This window comes from Ursus arctos, unplaced genomic scaffold, assembly GCF_023065955.2.
Source record: "Ursus arctos isolate Adak ecotype North America unplaced genomic scaffold, UrsArc2.0 scaffold_3, whole genome shotgun sequence".
In the NCBI taxonomy this organism is placed as follows: domain Eukaryota; kingdom Metazoa; phylum Chordata; class Mammalia; order Carnivora; family Ursidae; genus Ursus; species Ursus arctos.
In genome coordinates this window covers 91070365-91090327 of record NW_026622985.1, presented here as the reverse complement: position 1 = coordinate 91090327, position 19963 = coordinate 91070365, and the positions used below count along the sequence as shown (strand labels likewise).

Sequence of the window (19963 nt, the reverse complement as noted above, 5' to 3'; positions counted from 1 at the left end):
TAGGCGTGAAAGTTGACTCCTGTGATTTCTGGAAAACAGGTTTTTTTATTTGTAGCTGTGGCTACCACCTGGCAGCATGGGGGTGGGGTGGGGGGGATATCCAGGCCGGTCAGCCCAGCCCGGCCTCCCGGAGTCAGGGCATCTTGCAGCCCTCAGCAAGCACAGGACATGGCTGCTCGGCCGCTAGCCGAGGGCCTCGGTGCAGCAGTGAAAGCAGCAGCGCCCAACCTGGGGCCCCCTCAGGTGGGGTACACCTGGGGGACGGTGGATGGTCCCTGCGGGGCGGGGCGGGCTGGAAACCCGGAGCTGGGACTCTGCAGCCCTAGGCCGTGCTGGGGCCCCGGACAGGGCACTTGGGATCCCGGGGTGGGGGTTGGCGTGGAAGGAGAGGCTGGACATCAGAAAAATAACTGAAGGTGGGCAGGGTGGTCTCCGTGTGGGTGGTCCACTGATGGAGAAGGGACTCGCCCGTCCCCCGCTCAGGTCTGGGCTCTGGCGGTGTGGCACTTCCGGCAGAGCACATGGCCATCCAGAGGGAAGCAGCCGTTGTCATCCGCCTCAATGGACAGTGGCTTCCCACAGTCCTGGGAGAAAGGAAGAAGAGCCCGCTGGTGGAAGGCCCCTGTGTCCCCCCACCGCACCGCCACCTTTAAAGCAGGAAGACCAAATGCCTCATGGCTTGGCTGATGTCCAGTGTCACTCACTGCCTGTGTCCCCAACCACACCCACGCCCACTCCTCGCCTCACTGCTATTGCCGATTGTCAGTCTTGTCCCCTAGGCCTCTCCCACCCAAGGTGGGCAGTGTGGGTAGAGCTGGTTCCAAAGCACCCACCCAATAAAGGACGTGGGACCTCTCCCACCTGCCTCAGCTCCCTTCTCTGCCTCCTTTAACTTCAACAAGCACATCCCTCTCCCCCTCCACTACAGCGAGGCACAACACCCTCCCCTCCCACTGGTCACTCTTTCTTGGTTTATCCAAAACTCAGTCACCCCACAGAAAGCCCACCCCCCATCCCGCACAGTGATGGGAGCATCTGGGTGGGGCAGGCATGAACATCGCCCCCACCACCACCCAGCCCTGGGGGCCAGAGGCACGGCCAACCTCACACTTGTAACACTTCATGTGGAAGTTCTTATCCAGAGCGACCACTCGCACGGTCTCCTCGCGGCCAGGCTCAGGCATAATGGGCCCTTCGCAGACCGAGCACCTGGGGGCATATTGCCTGGAGGGGCCAAAAGCAGGGCAGGAGTCAGAAAGGGGACACGGGGTACCCAGGGCTGTCCATCGAACTGCAGGGAATGAGATGGTGTTTGCATGGCAACGGGGCAGAGGTCTTGGCCCACTTGGCTCACATCCCTAGGCAGAGGAACTCAACGGAGAAGTGCTATGACCAGCCACCTTCTCTGGCCCTCATCAAGGGGAATTTCCTGCCTTTCCCCCTCACCCTCCCAAAGCCCCATCCAGCCCAGGAACCTGTGCCACCAGCTCTTTACCTCGTGGTAAAGACCACAGCCAGAGGTGCCCTTCTCCAGCCCCCATGCCTGGACGCCTGCCCCTAGCCTACCCCTGCCACGCAGGTGTCTCTGCCCCACCGCTGGGATGGGTGGAGGGAGGCGTGTGCGTTCTGGATGCCTCCGGTGGAATTCTGGAAACACACACCTCAAACACACTGGCAGACGTGGGAGTGAGATTGTGCAGTTCCCTGTACCATCCTTTAGCGACACTGTGGGATTCCGCTACAGGCCTAAGAAAGTAGCCACCTCGTAAACACTGCTTCTAGGGGAAAACCAGAGTTCCAAAAAGCTCATCTCCAAAAGAACCTTCAGAACCCAGCCTATGCGTGAAATGAATTCATTCCAGCGCACATGGCTCAACACAAGACCATACCCAAAAGAAGCCTCAGTGAACCAAAGGCCAGGGGGGCCTTGCAGGTCGTGGGACTTGCTACCAAGGTCTGAGTCCCCCAGACAGCTACATCCAGATGAACGGGGCTCTTGCTGTCAGATGGAATGTGGGACCAGAAAGTGAAGCCAAGGGTTTGGAGCTGTCTTAGACTCAGGAGGGCAGCCTCGCTCCCAGCCAACCTCCGAGAAGAGCCCAGAAGCCAGGAGGTGGGTCCTCACTTGTGGTAGTCGGGTACACAGTGGGGCCGGTTGGCCTGGTCCACGATGAACGAGGTGCCCTCCAGGGGGCAGGCACAGACCACACAGGTGAAGCACTGCGGGTGGTAGGCCTTGCCCGTGGCCCTCAGCATGCGGTCCGTGATGGGCTGCCCGCACGTGTTGCACTTCTCCAGAGTGTCCTAAGGAGGCAGCAGTAGGGCATTGGCAGGGAACTCGCACCCAAAGCCAGACGCCAGGGCACATCAGCCCCCCACGGCCCCCCACCCGGACTCACGGTATAGCAGCCCTCGCAATAGGGCGCCCCCTCCAGGCTGTAGAACTGCTGTCCTTGCAGCTGCTGCTCACACTGGTGGCAGGTGAAGCAGGTGATGTGGAACAGCTGCCCCAGGGCCCGGACCGCGGGCTGTGTGCGGGCCAGCGGCTGATGACACCGGCCACAGGCCTCTGGGAGGGCCAGAGAAGACAGAAGTAAGCAGCACGAAGGGGCGTGCGGGGGAGCGGGGCCGTGGCGCTGGGGGAGCTCAGGGGGGAGCTCACCGTGGACGGTGGCAGCGCTCTGCCTCTGAGGATGCTCCATGTCCTGCATCAGCTGCTGAGTCAGCTGCTCCAGCTCCTCCACCTCCTTCAGACTCAGAGGTCCTGGGGCCCCCGGGGAGCGCACCTGCAACGCCAGCCCTTCCTTCACCCTCTCCTGAGAGTCACCCTCCCTAAGAACTTCCCCCCGCCAGCTTATCCGCTTTCTGCCGGCAAGGACTACCCCCTCTCCCGTTTCCCAGACACTCCGCTTTGACTCTGGAAGCTCCTCATCCTCCCTCCCTGACCCCCAGCGCCACACGGATAAAGGGGAAGGGGATGACCGTTCCACCCACTTTGCCCAAACCCTCCCCGCCCCCCCAGCCCCGGGCAGTCGCGGACAGGCCAGGACAACTGAGCGGACAGAGGCCACACACACAGCAGCTGAGGTCAATGAAGCACCCGACACACCAGGCCACGCGTCAACTCCACAGAGCATGCTCAGACATGGCCCCCCACAGGAGAGGTTGGCACGTGATGGCATGTGCACCCATGTGCACACACACCTACCCGTCCCGCCTGCTGCTGAGCAGCCCCTGTCAGCGTGAGGATACAACATAGGCGGGAATCACAGGTTAAACCCCCAGCGCTATCTTGGGGAGCCCAGCCCCCAGACCCTCAAGCAGGGGTCCAGGACTACCTGACCCCACTCTCTCCCCAGTAGGCCTCAGAGAAGGACCATTCCCTAGGCCTACCTACCCCTTCTATTAAGGGCAGCCTGAGAGAGCTGGAGACGGGCGGTGGGGTGCAGGTGAGGTTGGGGGCACTGCTCGTCACCCTGAGCAGTGCCAGGGGAGGCCCTGAAGGGGCTGCGTGACCTGCACCAGCGTTCCCATTACACTCCAACAGAAACGCTGCGTTGGTTTTCTCTGCACTGGATAAGCCCACCCGGTGTCCCCTGTCACTGAATGTTCTACCTGCAAATGCCTTTGTTCCTATAACGCCTGGAAGCTCAAGGCCTCCCAGCTCCCTCGGCCCGCAGCCAGCTGCCCCTCAGCCCTGGTTCCAGCAAACTCAGGCCCGTGTGCACCCAAAGCTGCCATCCGCCTGGGGAAGCAGAGCTCCACGGATGCCACAGCCCCCAGCTGACTCCCCGCAGACTCCTGCCACCTCCTGACCTTCCAGGACCGCAGCCCCTGGAAGCCCCTTCCACAATGTAAGCCTCACCCTCCCCTCTCCCAGTCTTCCCTTCCTGGCATCCTGGGGACGGAGGAAGGGTGCTCAGGCAGCCCTTGCTCTCTGGAGCCACTTTAGGTGTCTGTCCCATTCTTTGAGAGTATGAACTATTCGCACACGTCAGCTCCCCATGGGTATGCACACGCCTTCAAGACGAGCTCCACGCAGCCCCCGTTCTCCCTCTCTGCCTGCCGGCGTCAACGTCACAGCTGCCACACCCTGGCACTCAGACGGCCAGCTCTTCACTCCAACAGCTCCGAATGTCCTTCGTCTCAGGCACCTTCCGCCACGAACACTTCAGACCCGAGAGCTCAAGTAAATCTTCCTCCAAGACCCTGGTCTTGACCTCCCAACAATCACATTCCTGTCTCCTTCCCCATTCGCACCTACTGAATGATCCAGCTCACAAAGGGTCCTCTGCCTGCCGACCTCCCCCATGTGTCTGTCTTGCGCATCAAAACCCTCTGGCTTGCCTCCCCCCAACTCTGGTCCCTGAACCATCTATTTCTAGAAAGCCCCCATGGCTACTCATGCCACCCCCGGCCACCATGGCTGGCTTATCCGGCCCCATATCAAGCCTGGCTCCCGCCACTGCCGCTTCCTGCTTCTGCCTCCGAGCTGCAGAAAGTAGGTGGAGAGATCACTGAACACCGCAGGGTGAGTTCACAAAACACTGCAGCGCCCTCTGCGCCCTCCGGCCTCAGCCCCGCTGTCTGGTATTTGGCTCCTGCGGATTCCCAGTCGCCTTCCCCACAGCAGCTGTTCCAAACCTTTCCATCTCCTAGAGCCCCCGACTGCGTCGCCCCCTCGCTCACCGATGACCTCACCTCCTACATGACTGAGGAGATGGAAGCCAGCCAGCTCCAGCTCCCTGCTCATTCCTCCTCTCCCAGAAAACACTGTGGCCACCCTGCCCTCGCTGTCCCGGAATGCCAAGGGGGCGGCATCACCACGCGCCCCTCCAGGACGCCATGCCAGCAGCAGCCCCTGCTCTCAGGCATCAAGAACCCCTCTTGCAACAGCTTCTTGCTCCTGGTTCTCGCACACGCGCACTCCCTCCCCCACTGCTTCTTCATCTCCCTGCCAACCTGGGGGCAGGTGACTTGGCAACTCCATTTCTCACCACCTACTGACTCACCTCCTTTCACTCTGTCCCCACCATAGGGCACCAGGGGGCCACCCCAAAGCCATGGACGACTTCCAAATGGCCCAACCTCTGGCCTAAGTCCTCATCCACTTCAAACCCCCGCTGAGGAACTCCTCAGCCGTCACATTCTCCTGAGAGCCCACCCTGACTCGTGACCCTCTTCCTCCTGCCGCCTGTCTTCCCCCTCCCACCTGGTCAACCCGAGCATCACCCAAGGATCTTCCCAGGCCCTCGGCTCCTCCTCTCAGCAGCCACTGGGCAGCCCCCGCTGCTCCAGAGTCACAGCCCACTCCACCACGCACGCCTGCGCCTCGAGTTCAAGGCCCTGTCCTGAAACCCAGTCCTCCGTTTCTAACCAGATGACAGCTCCAGTGAAGGCCAAGTCCTCCTGGAGCCTGTTGCTCAACATACTGACAGCGGGACCCCTCCTCTTTCCGTCCAAACCATTTCCCCTTCTGGACTTCTCTATTTTGTCAGCAATACCGTCATTCCCCAACATACCCCTCCTCTTCCACCCGCTTATCAGTTACCAAGCCTGGAGGCTCTTCCTTTTTAACAGCTCTCATATCTGGGTCTTATTTTTCACTGCAACTAACATGACTATGGTCACCCTGCAGTCAACCCCACACATCACTGACCTCCCACCTCCAGCCCATGGCTCTGCTGGAAAAACGTCCCCCAAAGCTTCCAAAAGCACAGCTGTCACCAGCCCTCCAAGCCAGCCACACTCCTCAAAACCCAGTACCGACGCTCCAGGACTCACAGGCTCCCTTGGTCTACTGTCTTATTTCCTCTTCCCTCAAGCCCCCACCTACCTACCTCCGAAAGGACAGCTCTGCAGTACTCCCACAGGAACCGTCTACTCTCTCTTCCCCAAACACCCAGGCGTACCTGTGCCCTGGAGTCTTGCTCATGCTGTTCCCGCTCAAATGCCCTTCCTGCTCCTCTCAAGAACCTCAAGTCCCACCATCCTTCAAGGTACACCAGGGCCACAACGCCTTTCCTAACCCGCAGGCTCCCATGTTGACGCCTGTCCGGAGTTCCTGTAACACCAGATTCTGCAAAACTCACTGGCATTTGGCAACCCTTCAGTGGTGCCTGCACACTAACACACGCATTCGTGCCGTCGGCTAACTTGACGGCTCATAGGACTGCGTGACCGTCAGAGTCCCCTCGACTCAGATCTCATCCCCTGAACCGGAAGGCCAACGCGGTCAGACAGGAATGATAACTTTTCGACTCTGAGCATTCAAGAGCTAGATACAGACCTCAGCCGTTTCTATGAGTTAGCTCACTTAATCTTCACAACCACCATGTGGGGTAACGGTGGGGAAACTGAGGGCTAAAGTTTAGCTAACTCGGCCAGGGTCTTGTGAGCCGGGAATCTATCCCAGGCCCATCTGACTCGCTCAGACTTCACATCTTTGAGAGATCTCTTCCCTCCCAGAGCACAGAGCACAGTGCCTGGCACTCACCAGATGTTGGCTCAGCCTGTGTTTACTGACGCTGTGACTCTTATCATCAGCTGCGCCCTGGGGCAGTGAGAGTGGCTCAGAGGAGCAGAGAGGTTAACGCAAGAATCCAAAAGAAGCAAGGTTGGACTGGTGATGATCTCATCCCTCCTCCCTTTAACATTCTAGGGGGCAGGGTGCAAGGGAAGGTCCACTAAATCCCCTTCTTGATTCAGAGCCTGTGCTGCTCCCCCGACTCCCGATAAGGCCCCAGGCAGACCCAGACCCTGCCAGGCCCTCCTCAGAAGAGCTTTTTCTTACCACTGCTCCACCAGGCCAACTTCAGAGGCTTAAAACTCCTATCCCACCACCCCCACGTCCACCCCCTCTCTGGGGCCACCTTCACCCTCATTTTCTGGCTCCTGACTTAGCCCCATCCCCAGGCCCCTGGTCTCAGGCTGGTCCTCCCACCCTTCCTCACCTGATTTTGGTTTTGAGCCGGCGGGGGCAATGGATGCTGTTTCTCCTGCACTCGGGGCTTCTCCTTCTGCTGAGCATAGGTGAAGCTGGGGGGCTGAGGGGAGCCTGTGCTACTGGAACAGGGGGCTTCAGGGGACCCCAACTTCTGATTGGGCTGTGAGCCGGGTCCACCTGGGGCTCCAGGGCTGAACTTGGAAGCCACAGGAGTAAACTTGGGAGTGACTGGAGAAAACTTTGGGGCTGGAGATGGGGCTGGGGGTCCTCGAGGCTGAGTGATAGCCAAAGGCACAGGCTGCGGATGAGCCTGGGGCTGGGGCTGCACGTGGAGCTGGACCTGAGGCTTGGCCTGGGGCTGCACATGGAACTGGGTCTGGCTGGTAGGCTTAGCCTGAGCCTGGGCCTGGGGCAGAGGCTGGGAGCTAGAAGGGGACTTCCAAGGAGGCAGGGGTGCTGTGCCCCCAGTTGCAGGTTTAGTACTGGGCTTGGCAATGAATGGAGTGGCGACTGGTGGGGGTACATATCCAGATGACACCTGCAAGGAAGGGGAGGGGGAGGGAAGAGAAGCTCAGTTAGAGGGGCAGGCCCGCCTTTCCTCCCTGCCCTGCCTTTCCTACTCTCCTGTCCCTTACCCGGGCTTTGAAGGGATCATTCCTGGTCATGTCATCCAGCAGCGTGGACAGAGAGTCGATCTCCAAATCAATACTGCTCACCTTCTCCCTAGGCTAGAGGGTCAGGGGTCAAAGCACCCATCCCACACCTCCAGCCCCACCTCACCCCCATCAGGCCAGAGGTGCAGGGGAGGTCAGAGGTAAGGCCTCTCCTCTACTCCCTGGGGGGTGTCCCACGGTAGCCGCCCCTCCAAGTCCCCATACCTGTGGTGGAGGAGGTATGGCAGCCCCTGGCCCTGCCTCTTCCTCCAGTGGAGGCGGAGGGGAAGGGAAGATCTCCTCCTCCAGAGACTCAGAGGGAAACGGTTCCTCCACAGGGGGAGGAGGGGGTGGGAAGGCACCTCCTAGAGCACCCTCCGAGTCGTCGCCATCCCCAAGGACAGGAGGGGGTGGTAGGGGAAAGTCTGAGGTAGGAAGGCGAGAGAGGACAGTCAGCAAGAGACCCCTCCACCCCTTCCCCAAGTTACTCTCCTTCTACAGAGCTCACCCCTAACCCAAGAACTCTCCCGGGGGGCTGGGGGCCTGGGAGCCTGTGGGAAGGAGGGGGAGAGGCAGGACGCCCTGGGAGCACTGGGTCAGTGAAGGCGGGGGACTCGACCCTGGAGTGATGCAGCTCCCGTTACACTTGGGAAAACGGACCCAGAGGGGAAGATTCGTGCCCCACATTCCCGCCTCCCACCCCCAGGCGGTGGACTTGGAACGGTCCCAGGAGCCCTGGCTCCCAGCCATGAGCTCCACGATGAGGTAAGAACATCTGCTCGGGACAGGCTAGCTGCGCCCAGCCCCCTTCCTGCAACCCTTCCAGACACCCCAAACTCCCCAAACCACTGTCCCCGGCCCGGCGCATACCCGCCGGGGTCCAGCCCCCAAGCCCAGCCGCATACCTTCCGGGGGCGGCGGGGGGATCTCGCCCACCCGGCCCATCTGCGCGCGCTGGGCCCCGACGGCCGGGGGAGGCTCGCTGTCCCCGGGCCGGAAAGGATTCACTTTGGGCTTTGGGGCCACCACCGGGCCGAACTTCTTCTGCGGGGCGTAAAAAGCCGGAGCCGAGACCGAGACGGAGATCGCGGGAGGCGGGCGGGGGGCCGCCATGGCCGGGCCGGACTGCTGGGGGTGGGTGGCCAGGTTACGCGGCGCCGGGCCGGGCGGAGGACCCCCAGCCCGCCCGGCTCCCCGCGGCGCCCGCGCCCCCGCCCCTCCCCGTGCGCCGCAGCCGGGCGGCTCCCCGCGCCTCACCGCGGGCCGGAGCGTGCGCGCCGCGTCTCGGGTGGCCGCCTCGCAGCCGGGTCCGCGGACTCTGCGGCCGGGTCCCAAGCAGCCTCCAGCCTGGCGGGGAGGGACCAGGGAAGAGGGAGGGAAGGAGGGGGCGGGGAGAAAGCGGCGCTCAGACCATACAAGGAGCGGCCCGGAGAGGGGGGCGGGGAGAGGCGGGGAGGGCGGACCCGGCAGGAAACTCCCCCAGGAAGGGGCCCTGCTCCGGACCCCGGGCCGGAGGCTCAGCCAAGGTCCTCCCGCCCCCGCCCCGCCGCCCCCGCCGCCCCGGCCGGGCTCAGACCACCCCTCCCTAGGCACAGGCCTCTGATGTCATTTCCTGACTCGCCACCACCATCACCCACCCCCCCACACACACGCCCGACCTGCGGGTGCCCGAGATCTGACTCACCGTCCCCACTCCCGGCAGAGCAGGCAGAGGTCGGGTGGCAGTCCCAGAGGTGGCGAAGCAGCCCGCCTGCGCCTCCGCCGCGGCCCTGCCCCCTCCCCTCCCGGCCTGCCGCTACCTGCCCCCGCCACTTCCAGCTGCTCCTCCGCCTCCCACCCGGCCGCCAGCCCCGTCCCCCGTCCCCCATCCCCTCCGGCTCAGCCCAGAGTGGCAGGACTGGGACGGAAACGGGCTCCAGGGTGGACGGGGATGGTGAGTGGGGGTTCTCCCTGCCCACGCCCCCTGGGCCCTTCGGGGACCCCGAGGCGGGGTGTGAGCACGAACCTCGAGGGTCCTTGGAGGATCCTAACTTCAAATCTTGGGCCGCCGCCTAAGGCTTCTAGGAATTCGCATCACCCGCGCGCCAGCCTGCAGATCAGTTAAGCTTCGCGGGAGGCAGAGACCAGGAATGGAGGTGGGGGCGGGGCGGAGGCGAGGGCGGCCGGCGGACTCGGGCCGGGGAGGATGGCTGTGCACCCGGGCGACATGGCCTCGACGGTACTTCAGGGCCTACCGTGACCCACCCTTCCGAGAGCCTTTGGGCAGCGGGGCCGGCCCCGGGCAAGCGGAGCCTGCGTTCAGTGGAGCCCCCCACTGGTCCGACCGGATTCCTCAGCCTGGGACTCTGCCCCTGGCTACGCAAAAGGAACAGACCTAGGCTCTTTTTTCTTTGTTTTTAATTGAACATGGAAATTTACCAAATTGCTGCCTGAATTCCTACACATCCCCACCAGTAAAGTAGGGAGACATATGGCATTTCGGCCTGTGGGGCCAAAATATCACCCGCGGGCGCCCCCTTTTCCCTCATTCTCTGCTGCCAGCCTTCACTGCCTTGTAAGGCAGTCAGCGCCCTTGCAAGCACCATACTCAGTATGCACTTCCAGTCCTGGGCCCTCCAAATGGGCCATACCCTACTGTCTGCGAGCCTCTGGGCTATGCTCTAGGGACCTTCCAGACTCAGCCCTCACATTTGCCTCCAGAAAACAGGCTGAGATGGGGCCAGGTCATACCCAATAAGCTGCAGGGTCTAGACGAGAACTGGATATCTTGAGGGCTGTAATGTGAGAGCTTATTCCCCTAGGCCCTGGTGTCAGGTAAAACAGCCCTGGATACAGGAGAGCAGAGTGCGGTCAGGGTTCAGAGATCCAGCCTGAATGTCCAAAATAAGTGACAAGTGTCTTCATTCTCTCTGCTTCATTTTCTCTGTAAAAGAGGGGTGATCTTTAATCCACCGACCATATTGCATTGTATGGAAAAAGAAATCAAACTCCGTATCTGAAAGTGCCATAGAGTGCTCAGCATTATTATTCAAGTCCCAGTTCTGCCCAGAAGGGAAACTCTGATGGGTTCGCCTAGAACCGGTTTCCCCTTGGGTGTTGGCAGGCAGATCTCTCCCGGGCCTTGGTACACGCAAAGCCCTGCTTCTTTCTTCCACCTTATCGAATAACTAATTCTGCAACTACATTTCCATCTCCTTCTACAACCCCACTGACCTTTTCTTTTCTCTACCGTCCTACTGTCTTTGTCACCAGGATTTCTCGCAGCCACAAGCATGTGTGGCCATGTATGATACTAAGCCTGCAGTGCAGACCTCCGACACGTACGAGCCGGTCCTGGGCCTGTCCCTGTGAAGATCTGCTAGAAATTTGATACTAGATTTTCCGTGCATGTCAGAGATTGTGTCTTGGGCTGTACGGACCCTACCTAAGTCTCATTGCCAACCCTTCAAAAGACAGTTGGCCCTTGAACGACATTGGTTTGCACTGTGCAGGTCTATTTATATGCCAGGTTGTTTTGTTTTGTTTTGAGAAATACAGTACTATACACATAGTTTCTCTTCCTTAAGATCTAGTTAACATTTTCTTTTCTCTAGCTTCCTTTATTGTGAGAATACGGTATATAATACGTATAGCATGCAAAATATGTGTTCGTGGTCTGCTCATGTTACTTCCAGACAACAGCAGTCTGTTAGTAAAGTCTGGGGGAGTCAGAAGTTATAGGCAGATTTTTGACTGCACGGGGGTCAGGCCCCTAATCCCCACGTTGTTCAAAGGTCATCTATACACCCACTTGGGGAAAAAAGTTAGGAGGATGGTTTCCAGATAGCATCGCGAGAGTAAAAGCCATCTACCCTCTAAATGTCTCCTTAAGGAATGTGCGTGTGCAAAATATAGTACGTTTAATTGTGAGGCAGCTGAACCTATTTATAAATCAAGAATAGAAGAGTGCGTAGGCAGGCTTAGTTTTACTGACAACTAAGAGCATTTGGGATACAGAATATTCAACCTAAGAATTTTAAGCCAGCTTTTCTAAATACAAGTAGAAACGCTTCAGAGCATCCCAGAAGGACACATTCGCTAGGCCAAGATGTCTCAAGTGTAGCTTCAGGGTCAATGCTATCAGAATGCACTGAATGACCAGCAGCAGCCCTAAGGATTTTTAGGTATTTTCTTAAGTAAGCGATTCGAATTGGCTTTTTCGGGGAGTATGTGTAAAGTATAGCAAGCGAGTAGATGTTCCTACCCAATCGTTTCCAGCGGCTTGGGGCCAGGTGAGAGAGAGAGGATGTGAGAAAACAGGCAGTGACCTTTTGCCACTGAAAACATCTCTACACACCTCCGAGGATTTATATTCACCAAGTCTCAGAAAGTTTGCTTCAAGGGCAACAACTTAAGAAGTTAGAGGCAGTTAAGAGAAGAGAGAAAAACATAAAAGGAGGGAACAGGGGCAATGAATTCCAAAAGGGAAAGAGGGATGTCATCACAGAGTTCTTTCTGTATGCTGGCTGCAGACGGACAGAGGACCGACAATGCTCCGGGCGCGGTGTTCGGTGCTGAGACTACAGCAGGAACCACAACCACCATAACCCCCCCACCACGTAACACCACCACCGCCAATAACAATAGCACGCCGACGTAAAGCTTAGTGTGTGAAGCTAGCCACAGAACTAAGCACTTGAAACATATGCCCCAAAATATTTTGTCCTCACAATAAACCTGTGAGGAATGTACATTATTATCCCATTTTTCAGTGAAGGAAACTGAAGCCAATCAGATGTTGGATTTTTTTTCACCTCCAAAACTAAAAAAAAAAAATTGCAACATACACAAAAAAGAGAAAAATTGCAATGCGAATATTTTATGATTTGAAGACACTGCTGCCTCCCGCTTACACCCTTGCAGTCCCTTATTTCTTCCCTTCGAGAGCCCCAGCCTGGTGCATCGAGAACCTCTTCAGGTCAGCCTCCAGCTCCGCGCCTTACTGAAGGACTGTGCCTAGCCGTCTGTCCGTCTGTATGTGTGTACACACGCTCACGCTTGTATATGTGATATATTCTATATCTACATTCTGGGCACTCTGGAGATTTCATACATATACGAGAGACAAGCCTTTGTACCCAAGTGTGAGATGCTACCGGAGGACACGCTTAGGCTATACTTTTGTATAATATATAGTTTTGTATAAGAGAACATTTCCAGGAGGCTTCTCAAAGAGTTGTTAACAGTGGTTGGTGTTATGGTATGGAACTGGGGGCAAGCAGAAGACTTTTATAACTATTGTCTTTTTCTCCATGAACATGCATTACTTTTGTAATTTTTAAAAAGGAAAAGAAAGAAAGAAGAACAATGGCAAGGCCACTGTCTCTTTCCTTCTGTCCAGTGCTCTCTTGCACTGAGTACCGGGAGCACATGGTCTGCAGCTCTCCCCCTCCCTCCAGTATTTACTCCTCTCCTAGTCCCACTTGCATTTCCTGTCGGTACAAAATAAACTCTTGCAGCTGGAATGGCAGACCCCAGGCAGGGGCTGGGTGGGGGCTGGGGAAGCACCCAGCAAGCCCCAGGGAGCTTGATGGCAAAGCCAAGGAAGAACAGAGCCCTGCCCGGCCCCTCCTCCCCCAACACCCCCCTCCTCATGGAAAGGATGCACTGATCATCACAAATGTCCCCTCTGTCCTCCTTTCTTCAGGGTCAGCCCAATAGGGTGATATCAAAACAGCATCCTGGGCACACTTTTCTCTTCCCTCCCTCATTTCGGTTCAACCAGAATTTACTAGTAAGTTCTGTATTCTAGGCACTCTGGATATAAAGATAAAGCCAGTTCTTGCCTTCGAGGAATTCTCCATCTAGAGGAGAAACACTGAAGTGGATATTTTGGTACAATAGGGTAAGTGTTAAGGTTAGGAAAAAGCTTTCACCCACCCAATAGCGCTGCTTGGTGTGGCCACATTACTTACAGCAGCTGGTGGCGTCCTGGCCACTTAAAACTCTTTATGATCATCCCACCAGGTCCCAAGCAGCAGTGAGCAGAGCCTGCATGGGGCATCCGGGGAGCAGAGGTCAGAGGAGCAGTAGAAGTCAGGGCTCCATACACACATCTCCAGGTCTGGGCCAGATAGGCACCCAAAGGCTCTGCAACTTCAGGAAGAAAGAAATGTGTGCTGGTTGTGGGGGGCAGAGTAAGACAGATGGTCAGATGGCGCGGAGTCAGCAGCCCCGGGAGCTGGGAAGGGCAGACAGGAAAAGACCCGGGGCTCCCACAGCAGCACAGGCAGGTTGCTGGCATGGGCGGCAGGGGCAGTAGAGAAGCATCTGCTGTCTTCCTTCTCCCCGAACTCGGGGAAGCCAAAATCAGAGATGGTCTGGCCTAGAAGCTCGAGTGTTTTTGACCGAAAATTGCAGATTAAGTGGCTCTAGAGAGTAAACATCTCAGGAAGTAAGGGGGTTAACTATGGAGAGATAACCCAGCTGCTTGAGACCGAGGAGGACTTGTGTTTCTCTCGCGGTTCCTGCCACCTCCACTCCCTTTAAGAAGATGGGCCTGATATGAAGAAACCCACCAGGCCAATCTGACAAAGGAAGTGGGAACTCCGAGCAAAGCCACAGACCTCATTCAAGCTTCCTCGGGTGCCTTCCTGCCACTGGGTTTATTCACCTGCCATCCAGAGACGCCACCCACACAGCAAATGGACACCCAGGTCCGAAGGAGGAGAGAGGATCCACCCAGAACACAGACATCTTCCTACATAGACTTGGCTTCTCTCGTTTCTCTCTCGCAAGCCAAGAGACAAGCCTTTGTACCCTAGTGCTAGCAGAGGACACGCTTAGGCTACAAGCAGCCCACCCAAGTCCAGCCAAGCTGTCGTAATCTCTGTAGTAGCAGGGCCTAGGAGGCCTCGTGCAGCGCCTGCCACAGAGCCGGGGCCAAGTGTGCATTTGCAGACCGCAAGCGAATTCCCGAACCCTGGAAAGCTCATACTAGATCAGAAAGGCCTGTATTTAAGGGCATTTAAATTAGCTTGAATTGTTCATTTATCCACTTAATAGACATTTATTGAATACCTACTGCGCAGGACTTTGTTAGGTGCTGGAGACATAATATCGGGCAATGAAAGACACGAGCTCAAGCCCTCAGGAAGGGCCACGCCCTTGGAGAGGCTACCAGGGGAGATAAATATTAATCAAATAGTCATAAATGCAACACTGCAGCTGTTTCTAGGACCTCAAGGGAAACGTATATGATGTCTCATGGGAGATGCAATCCGGTGGGGGAGCTTAGGGAAGGGATGGCCAAGCTGAGATCTGAAAGGTAAGGAGTTAAGGAGGCAAAGTGGGAGGGGAGAGGCATTCCAGGCAGAGGTAGTAGCAAGAGCAAAGCCCTTGCTGGCTGAGGGCAAGCGCCGGCCGGCGGGGTGAGCGGAGGGAAGGCGGGCGGGGCGGCCCTGCGAGGGGGCGGCGGCTTCGCGCTCCGGAGAGCCGGAGAGGGGGCGGTGCGGAGACGCAGACCGTACTTTGCCCCGCGAGCGGTGGGGAGCCGCTGCAGAGTTGCAGGTCGAAAAGAATGGCATGAAAAGACAGGATTTTTGAAGATCTCACTGTAGACGCAACGTGGAGAATAGCAGGAGGGTCCAGTACAGATGTGGACAGACTCAAGGGGGAGGAGGACGCTTGTGGAGGTGGACAAAAGTGGATTGATGGAGGGCTGTTGAGGCGAGAAATCATCCGCAGAACATAGTGATGGCTTGAATCTGATGCCTGGGCAGGGAGGGGAGAGGATGGGGGGTTGAGGAGAAAGAGACATCGTGGACCCAGCCCAGCTTCTGGCTGGTACCTGCCCAGAGTGGGGTGCTCGGGGCTGAGAGGCGCAGGTCTGGGACTTGCCAAGAATGAGAGGGTGTGCGGTGGGCAGTGGGATATCCCGGACCAGAGCAGGGCGGAGAAAACTCTGAGGAATATCCACGTTTACGAGTCCTCTGCCTCCAAGTAATAATATGAAGCCGCTATTGGCTGAAAATCTCGCCTAGTGAGTAGTTGAGAGGACCTACGATGGACTTTGATGGATGACAGCATTTGTGGGACAGGTGGAGAGGGAGGCGCGACTCTCCGAATAAGGAAGCCCCTCCCCGGGCCCCTCCTCCCCTCCAGCAGGAGTGAAGAAAGATCGCCTCCTCCCCTGGCCACCTGGCCTCCATGTGCTCTGATTGCATTAAGCCCCTTAACCCCATATGCAGTCAAGGTAAGAAGCCCCAGATGCCCAGCTCACCCCACATCTTCCTCCTCTGCCCAGCTCCTGAAACCAGTGCCGAGGGCCCTTGGGAACTCACAGCCGCTGCCAGCCTGTTCTTCCAGCATTTTCCCCCCACTTGGTCAAACCTGGGTCACCTTTGAGGACACACCTCCCTCTGCAGCCCTCTCAGGTGACAGGAAAAATACCCCCCCCCACCAACTTCTTACCAGTAGCCCTGGATGTGCAACAGATCTCCCTGCTGACCCTCGTTACTACTTCCACACTATCCTCCTTCCCTCCTCCCTAATATCCCCAGCTTTGAGTATCTCATCATCAAACTGTACCACCTACTGCCATTTCTCCTTGTTTCTCAAACATTGTTACGTCCTAGCTCCCTGGCACTTTCTCCAAAACAACTTTGCTATTGAGTCTCGGTGATTTCAACATCACAAGATGACCCTTCCTTCCCTCTGCACCTGTGTCGCTTGCACTTCTCTCGTCCCACGTCTCTGCTCTGCCTCAACCACGATATGCCCTAAACCAATATTGACCAACAGAACTGTGACGTGAGCCACTTATTTAATTTAAAAAGAAACTAAAGGGGTGGCTCAGTCGGTTAAGCATTTGCCTTTGGCTCAGCTCATGATCCCAGGGTCTTGGGATAGAGCCCCACATTGGGCTCCCTGCTCAGTGGGGAGCCTGCTTCTCCCTCTCCCTCTGCGGCCATTCCCCCTGCTTGTGTGCTCTCTCTCTCTCTTTGTCAAATAAATAAACAGAATCTTTAAAAAAAAAAAAAAAGAACAGGTCGCAGTAACTTCAATAATAGATTTAATGTAGTATATCCAAAAATTTTATCATTTCAACATGGAGTTGATATATTAAAATTATTAATAAAACATTTTACATTTTTTTGGTGTGTTAAGTCTTGGGGATTTGGTATGCATTTTACCCTTACAGCACATCTTGATTCGTCCAAGGCCCATTTCAGTGCTCAACGGTCATACGTCACCAGTGACTACTGTGACGGACAGCCCATGTCTAAAAGACTTTGCACCATCCCTTCCCAATCACGATTGCAAGCAACCCTCTCTCCAACCGGCTCCTTATATCTTCCCAGTTTACTCCCTTCCTCTAGCTTGACCCTAACAATCTTTGGACCCACTGGGACCTACAATTTATGTCAGCTTTCCTCTTTACCTCCCCCTGCATCATGCCCTCCCCCTACCCAGTTTAAATGCCTCCGGCAATCATGAGACCTACTCCCTCGCACCTGCCATCAGCTCCCTTGTGCCTCCCACTTTGTGGTACCCACTGGGCAAAACCCAAACCTGGCTTCAGCCAAACTCTACCAAACCCATGCCTCCAGCCAGGCAGCTCCATGGGGCCAGAGGCAAACACACAGCCCTTCTAACCAGTCTTGTTTCAAAATTCATGACCACGAGCCTTCAGGTGCCACTCAGCAGCCCCACTTCCCCGTAAGCATACCAATTTCTCTTGCCCATTCACTTCCTAGTCTTTTGAAAGACTTCGACATCTTCCCTCTCTCGAACTTCTTCCCCGTCCACACCCACCGCTGATGACCTTGCTTCCTGTGGCACTGAGAAAATTGATGAAATAGAAAAGACCTTACCCAGGCTCCCCTGATGTCCACTCCCCAACTGGAGTCTGCATTCCTGCCCTCGCTCTCCTTCCTGTTAGTGTAGTAAATGGCCCATAAAGCCACCACCACTCTTGCACTAGATTCTATTCCTTCTCATCTGCTCCAGGATGTTGCTTTAGCAATTGATGCACTCTCTTGAATTTCAGCGTTTCCTTCTCTCATCGGTATACAGATATATGCTAGTGTTTGCCCCAACTTAAAAATTAACCCCATCCTCCCCTCAGCTACCACTCCATTTCTCTGCTCATTTTCTGAGTTCTGTATACTTGTTATGTCTAATTCCTCTTCTCCCATTTTCTCTTAACTTCCTCTGATCATCGTTTACCCCCAGCACTGTACCAACATTACTTTTCTCAAGATCAGCAATGACCTCCATATTGCCAGTCAATGAACAACTCTTGGTTCCTACTTTTCTTGACATATCAGCTATATTTGATTCCGTTGTTTACTTTCTTCTTTATGAAGCGTCTGTTGCTTCACTCTCTGTGCACCAAGTTCTCTTATTTTCCTCCAACCCCACTGGTCCATACTTCTCGTTCTTCTCGTCTGGCTCCAGCTTATCTGCTCACCCTCTAAGTGCTGGGACTGAGTCCTTGCATCTCTTCTCCTCCATCTATGCACTCTTCTTGCTGACCATACCCAGTCTCAGGCTTCTAATGCCATCTCAATGCTAATGACCCCAAACGTGTACCTCTATTTGGATCCTTCCTATGACCCAACAGCACACACATCCTACCTCTTACTCGTCATTCCCACTTGATTATCTAGTAAACATTTCAAACTAAATATGTCCAAAACTTAACTCCTACTCTTTCCCCCCAAAACTTGTTCTACCCATAATCTTCCCTCATTTGGCTGATAGGGAAGAATTTGAAATTTTTTGGTTCAGGCCAAAAATTTTGGAGACATATCTGACATCTCTTTTTCTTTCGCACTCTGAATCTATGGAATTCTGCTGGCTCTGTCTTCAAAACATTTCCAGAATCTGGCCACTTCTCCCCATCTCTACCACTACCCTCGTGGTCAGAGTCTCCATCATCTCCCCTGATTTACTGCAGCGTCTTGCCTCCCTACAGTCCACTCAAAATATAGATGCCAGTGTTATCCTTTGATCTTATTTCCCATCATGTTACTCTGATCAAAACTCTCCTTTCTCATTTCGCTCGGAATGGAAGCCAGAGTACAAGGCTCTACCCAAACGAGTCCCACATACTCTTTGAGCTCATCTCCTATGACTCATTCTGCTCCAAACACATTGGCCTCTTTGCTTCCCCTCCAACATGCAAGTCACATTCCCACCCAAGAGCCTTGCACCTGCTGTCCCTCTGCTTGGAAGGCTTTTCCCCAGACATCTGCATGGGTCACTCTTTTATCCCCTACATACTCTTCCTCAAATGCCACCTTCTCAGTGAGGCCATCCCTGACCATTCTAGTTAAAACTTCACACATTTGGGGTGCCTGTGTGGCTCAGTCGGTTGAGCATCTGCCTTCAGCTCAGGTGGTGATCCCAGGGTCCTGGGATCGAGTCCCGCATCAGGCTCCCTACTCGGTGGGGAGTCTGCTTCACCCTCTCCTTCTGTCTCTGCCCCACCCCACCCCTGGCTTGTGCACTCTCTCTCTTTTCTCAAATCAATAAATAAAATCTTTTTTAAAAAAAACTACATACATTTAAGTACATACTACAAAACTACATGGGGCGCCCGGGTGGCTCAGTCAGTTAAGCAACCAACTCTTAATTTGGCTCATGTCGTGATCTCAGAGTGGTGAAATCAAGCCGTGCTTAGAGCCTGCTGAAGAGTCTCTCTCTCCCTCTGCTCCTCCGCCTGTGCACCCAAGAACGCACATGCACGTGTGCTCTCTCTCTCTAAAAAAAAAAAAAGAAAGAAAAAAGAAAAAAAAGGAAAAGTAAAAAGCTACATACACTAATGCCCTTTATTTATTATCCTCCTTTCCTTCATTTTTCTTCATAGCATTTATCTCCTTAAAAGTATTCTATAGTTAGGTCCTGGGCTTCAATACCAAAAACAAAAAAAAAAAAAACAAAAAAAAATTACTCATTTAATTTCTACATTGATATCTCCTCCCAACTACTTCTCACTGGACTGTGAACCCCATGAAGGGATGAATTTTGTCCCGTAGCATCTGGAATAGTACTGCCATATAGGTGCTCAAGAAATACTTATAATGCGGAATGAACGAATGAATGAAATGAATTAGCAAAGAAAGAAGAGAGAGAAGGAGCAGCCAGAAGGGCAGGAGAAAAACCAGGAAAGAATGTTCAGGGACCAGGGAGTGGTCAACTGTGGAATGCTCCTGATGTGTCAAGTTAATATTAGAGATGAACCCCATCTGGTGACATGGAGGATATGTGAGACCGCTGTGCGAGCTGTTTCTGCGAAGGGAAGACGCCAGATTGGAGTGGGATGAGGAGTGAATGGAGGTGAGGAAATGAGGACGAATGCTGGCAGCTCTTCCAAGAA

General features: G+C 55.3%; 1 protein-coding gene across 7 annotated transcripts; it reads right to left on the bottom strand.

Moving 5' to 3' along the window:
• Window positions 1–25: 25 nt before the first annotated feature.
• Window positions 26–9817, bottom strand: ZYX (zyxin). 7 transcript variants are annotated; one of them, XM_057304282.1, is made up of 12 exons: window positions 9605–9622; window positions 8857–8946; window positions 8505–8724; window positions 7825–8024; window positions 7582–7674; window positions 6954–7484; window positions 6497–6553; window positions 2663–2786; window positions 2400–2569; window positions 2126–2304; window positions 1104–1224; window positions 26–584 (listed from the first exon to the last, which is right to left on the bottom strand). In XM_057304282.1, the coding sequence occupies exons 3-12, from the start codon at window positions 8710–8712 to the stop codon at window positions 480–482; spliced, it is 1788 nt and encodes a 595-aa protein (XP_057160265.1). In that variant the 5' UTR covers window positions 8713–8724; window positions 8857–8946; window positions 9605–9622; the 3' UTR covers window positions 26–479. The 7 variants fall into 7 exon arrangements, with proteins under 7 accessions (XP_057160265.1, XP_057160264.1, XP_057160267.1 ...); XM_057304281.1 differs by having other exon boundaries at window positions 26–1224; window positions 9605–9817; XM_057304284.1 differs by lacking the exon at window positions 6497–6553 and having other exon boundaries at window positions 8505–8727.
• Between the last annotated feature and the right edge of the window lie 10146 nt (window positions 9818–19963).

What these genes read in the sequence shown, in the direction of transcription:
- ZYX (XM_057304280.1), bottom strand. Translation starts at nt 8,712, where the DNA reads ATGGCGGCCCCCCGCCCGCCTCCCGCGATCTCCGTCTCGGTCTCGGCT. An exon ending in CCATACCTCCTCCACCACAG is followed by an intron (nt 7,675 to 7,824) that starts GTATGGGGACTT and finishes CTGACCCTCTAG; the next exon opens with CCTAGGGAGAAGGTGAGCAG. An exon ending in ACAGGCTGAGCCAACATCTG is followed by an intron (nt 2,787 to 6,496) that starts GTGAGTGCCAGG and finishes CTGGCGTTGCAG; the next exon opens with GTGCGCTCCCCGGGGGCCCC.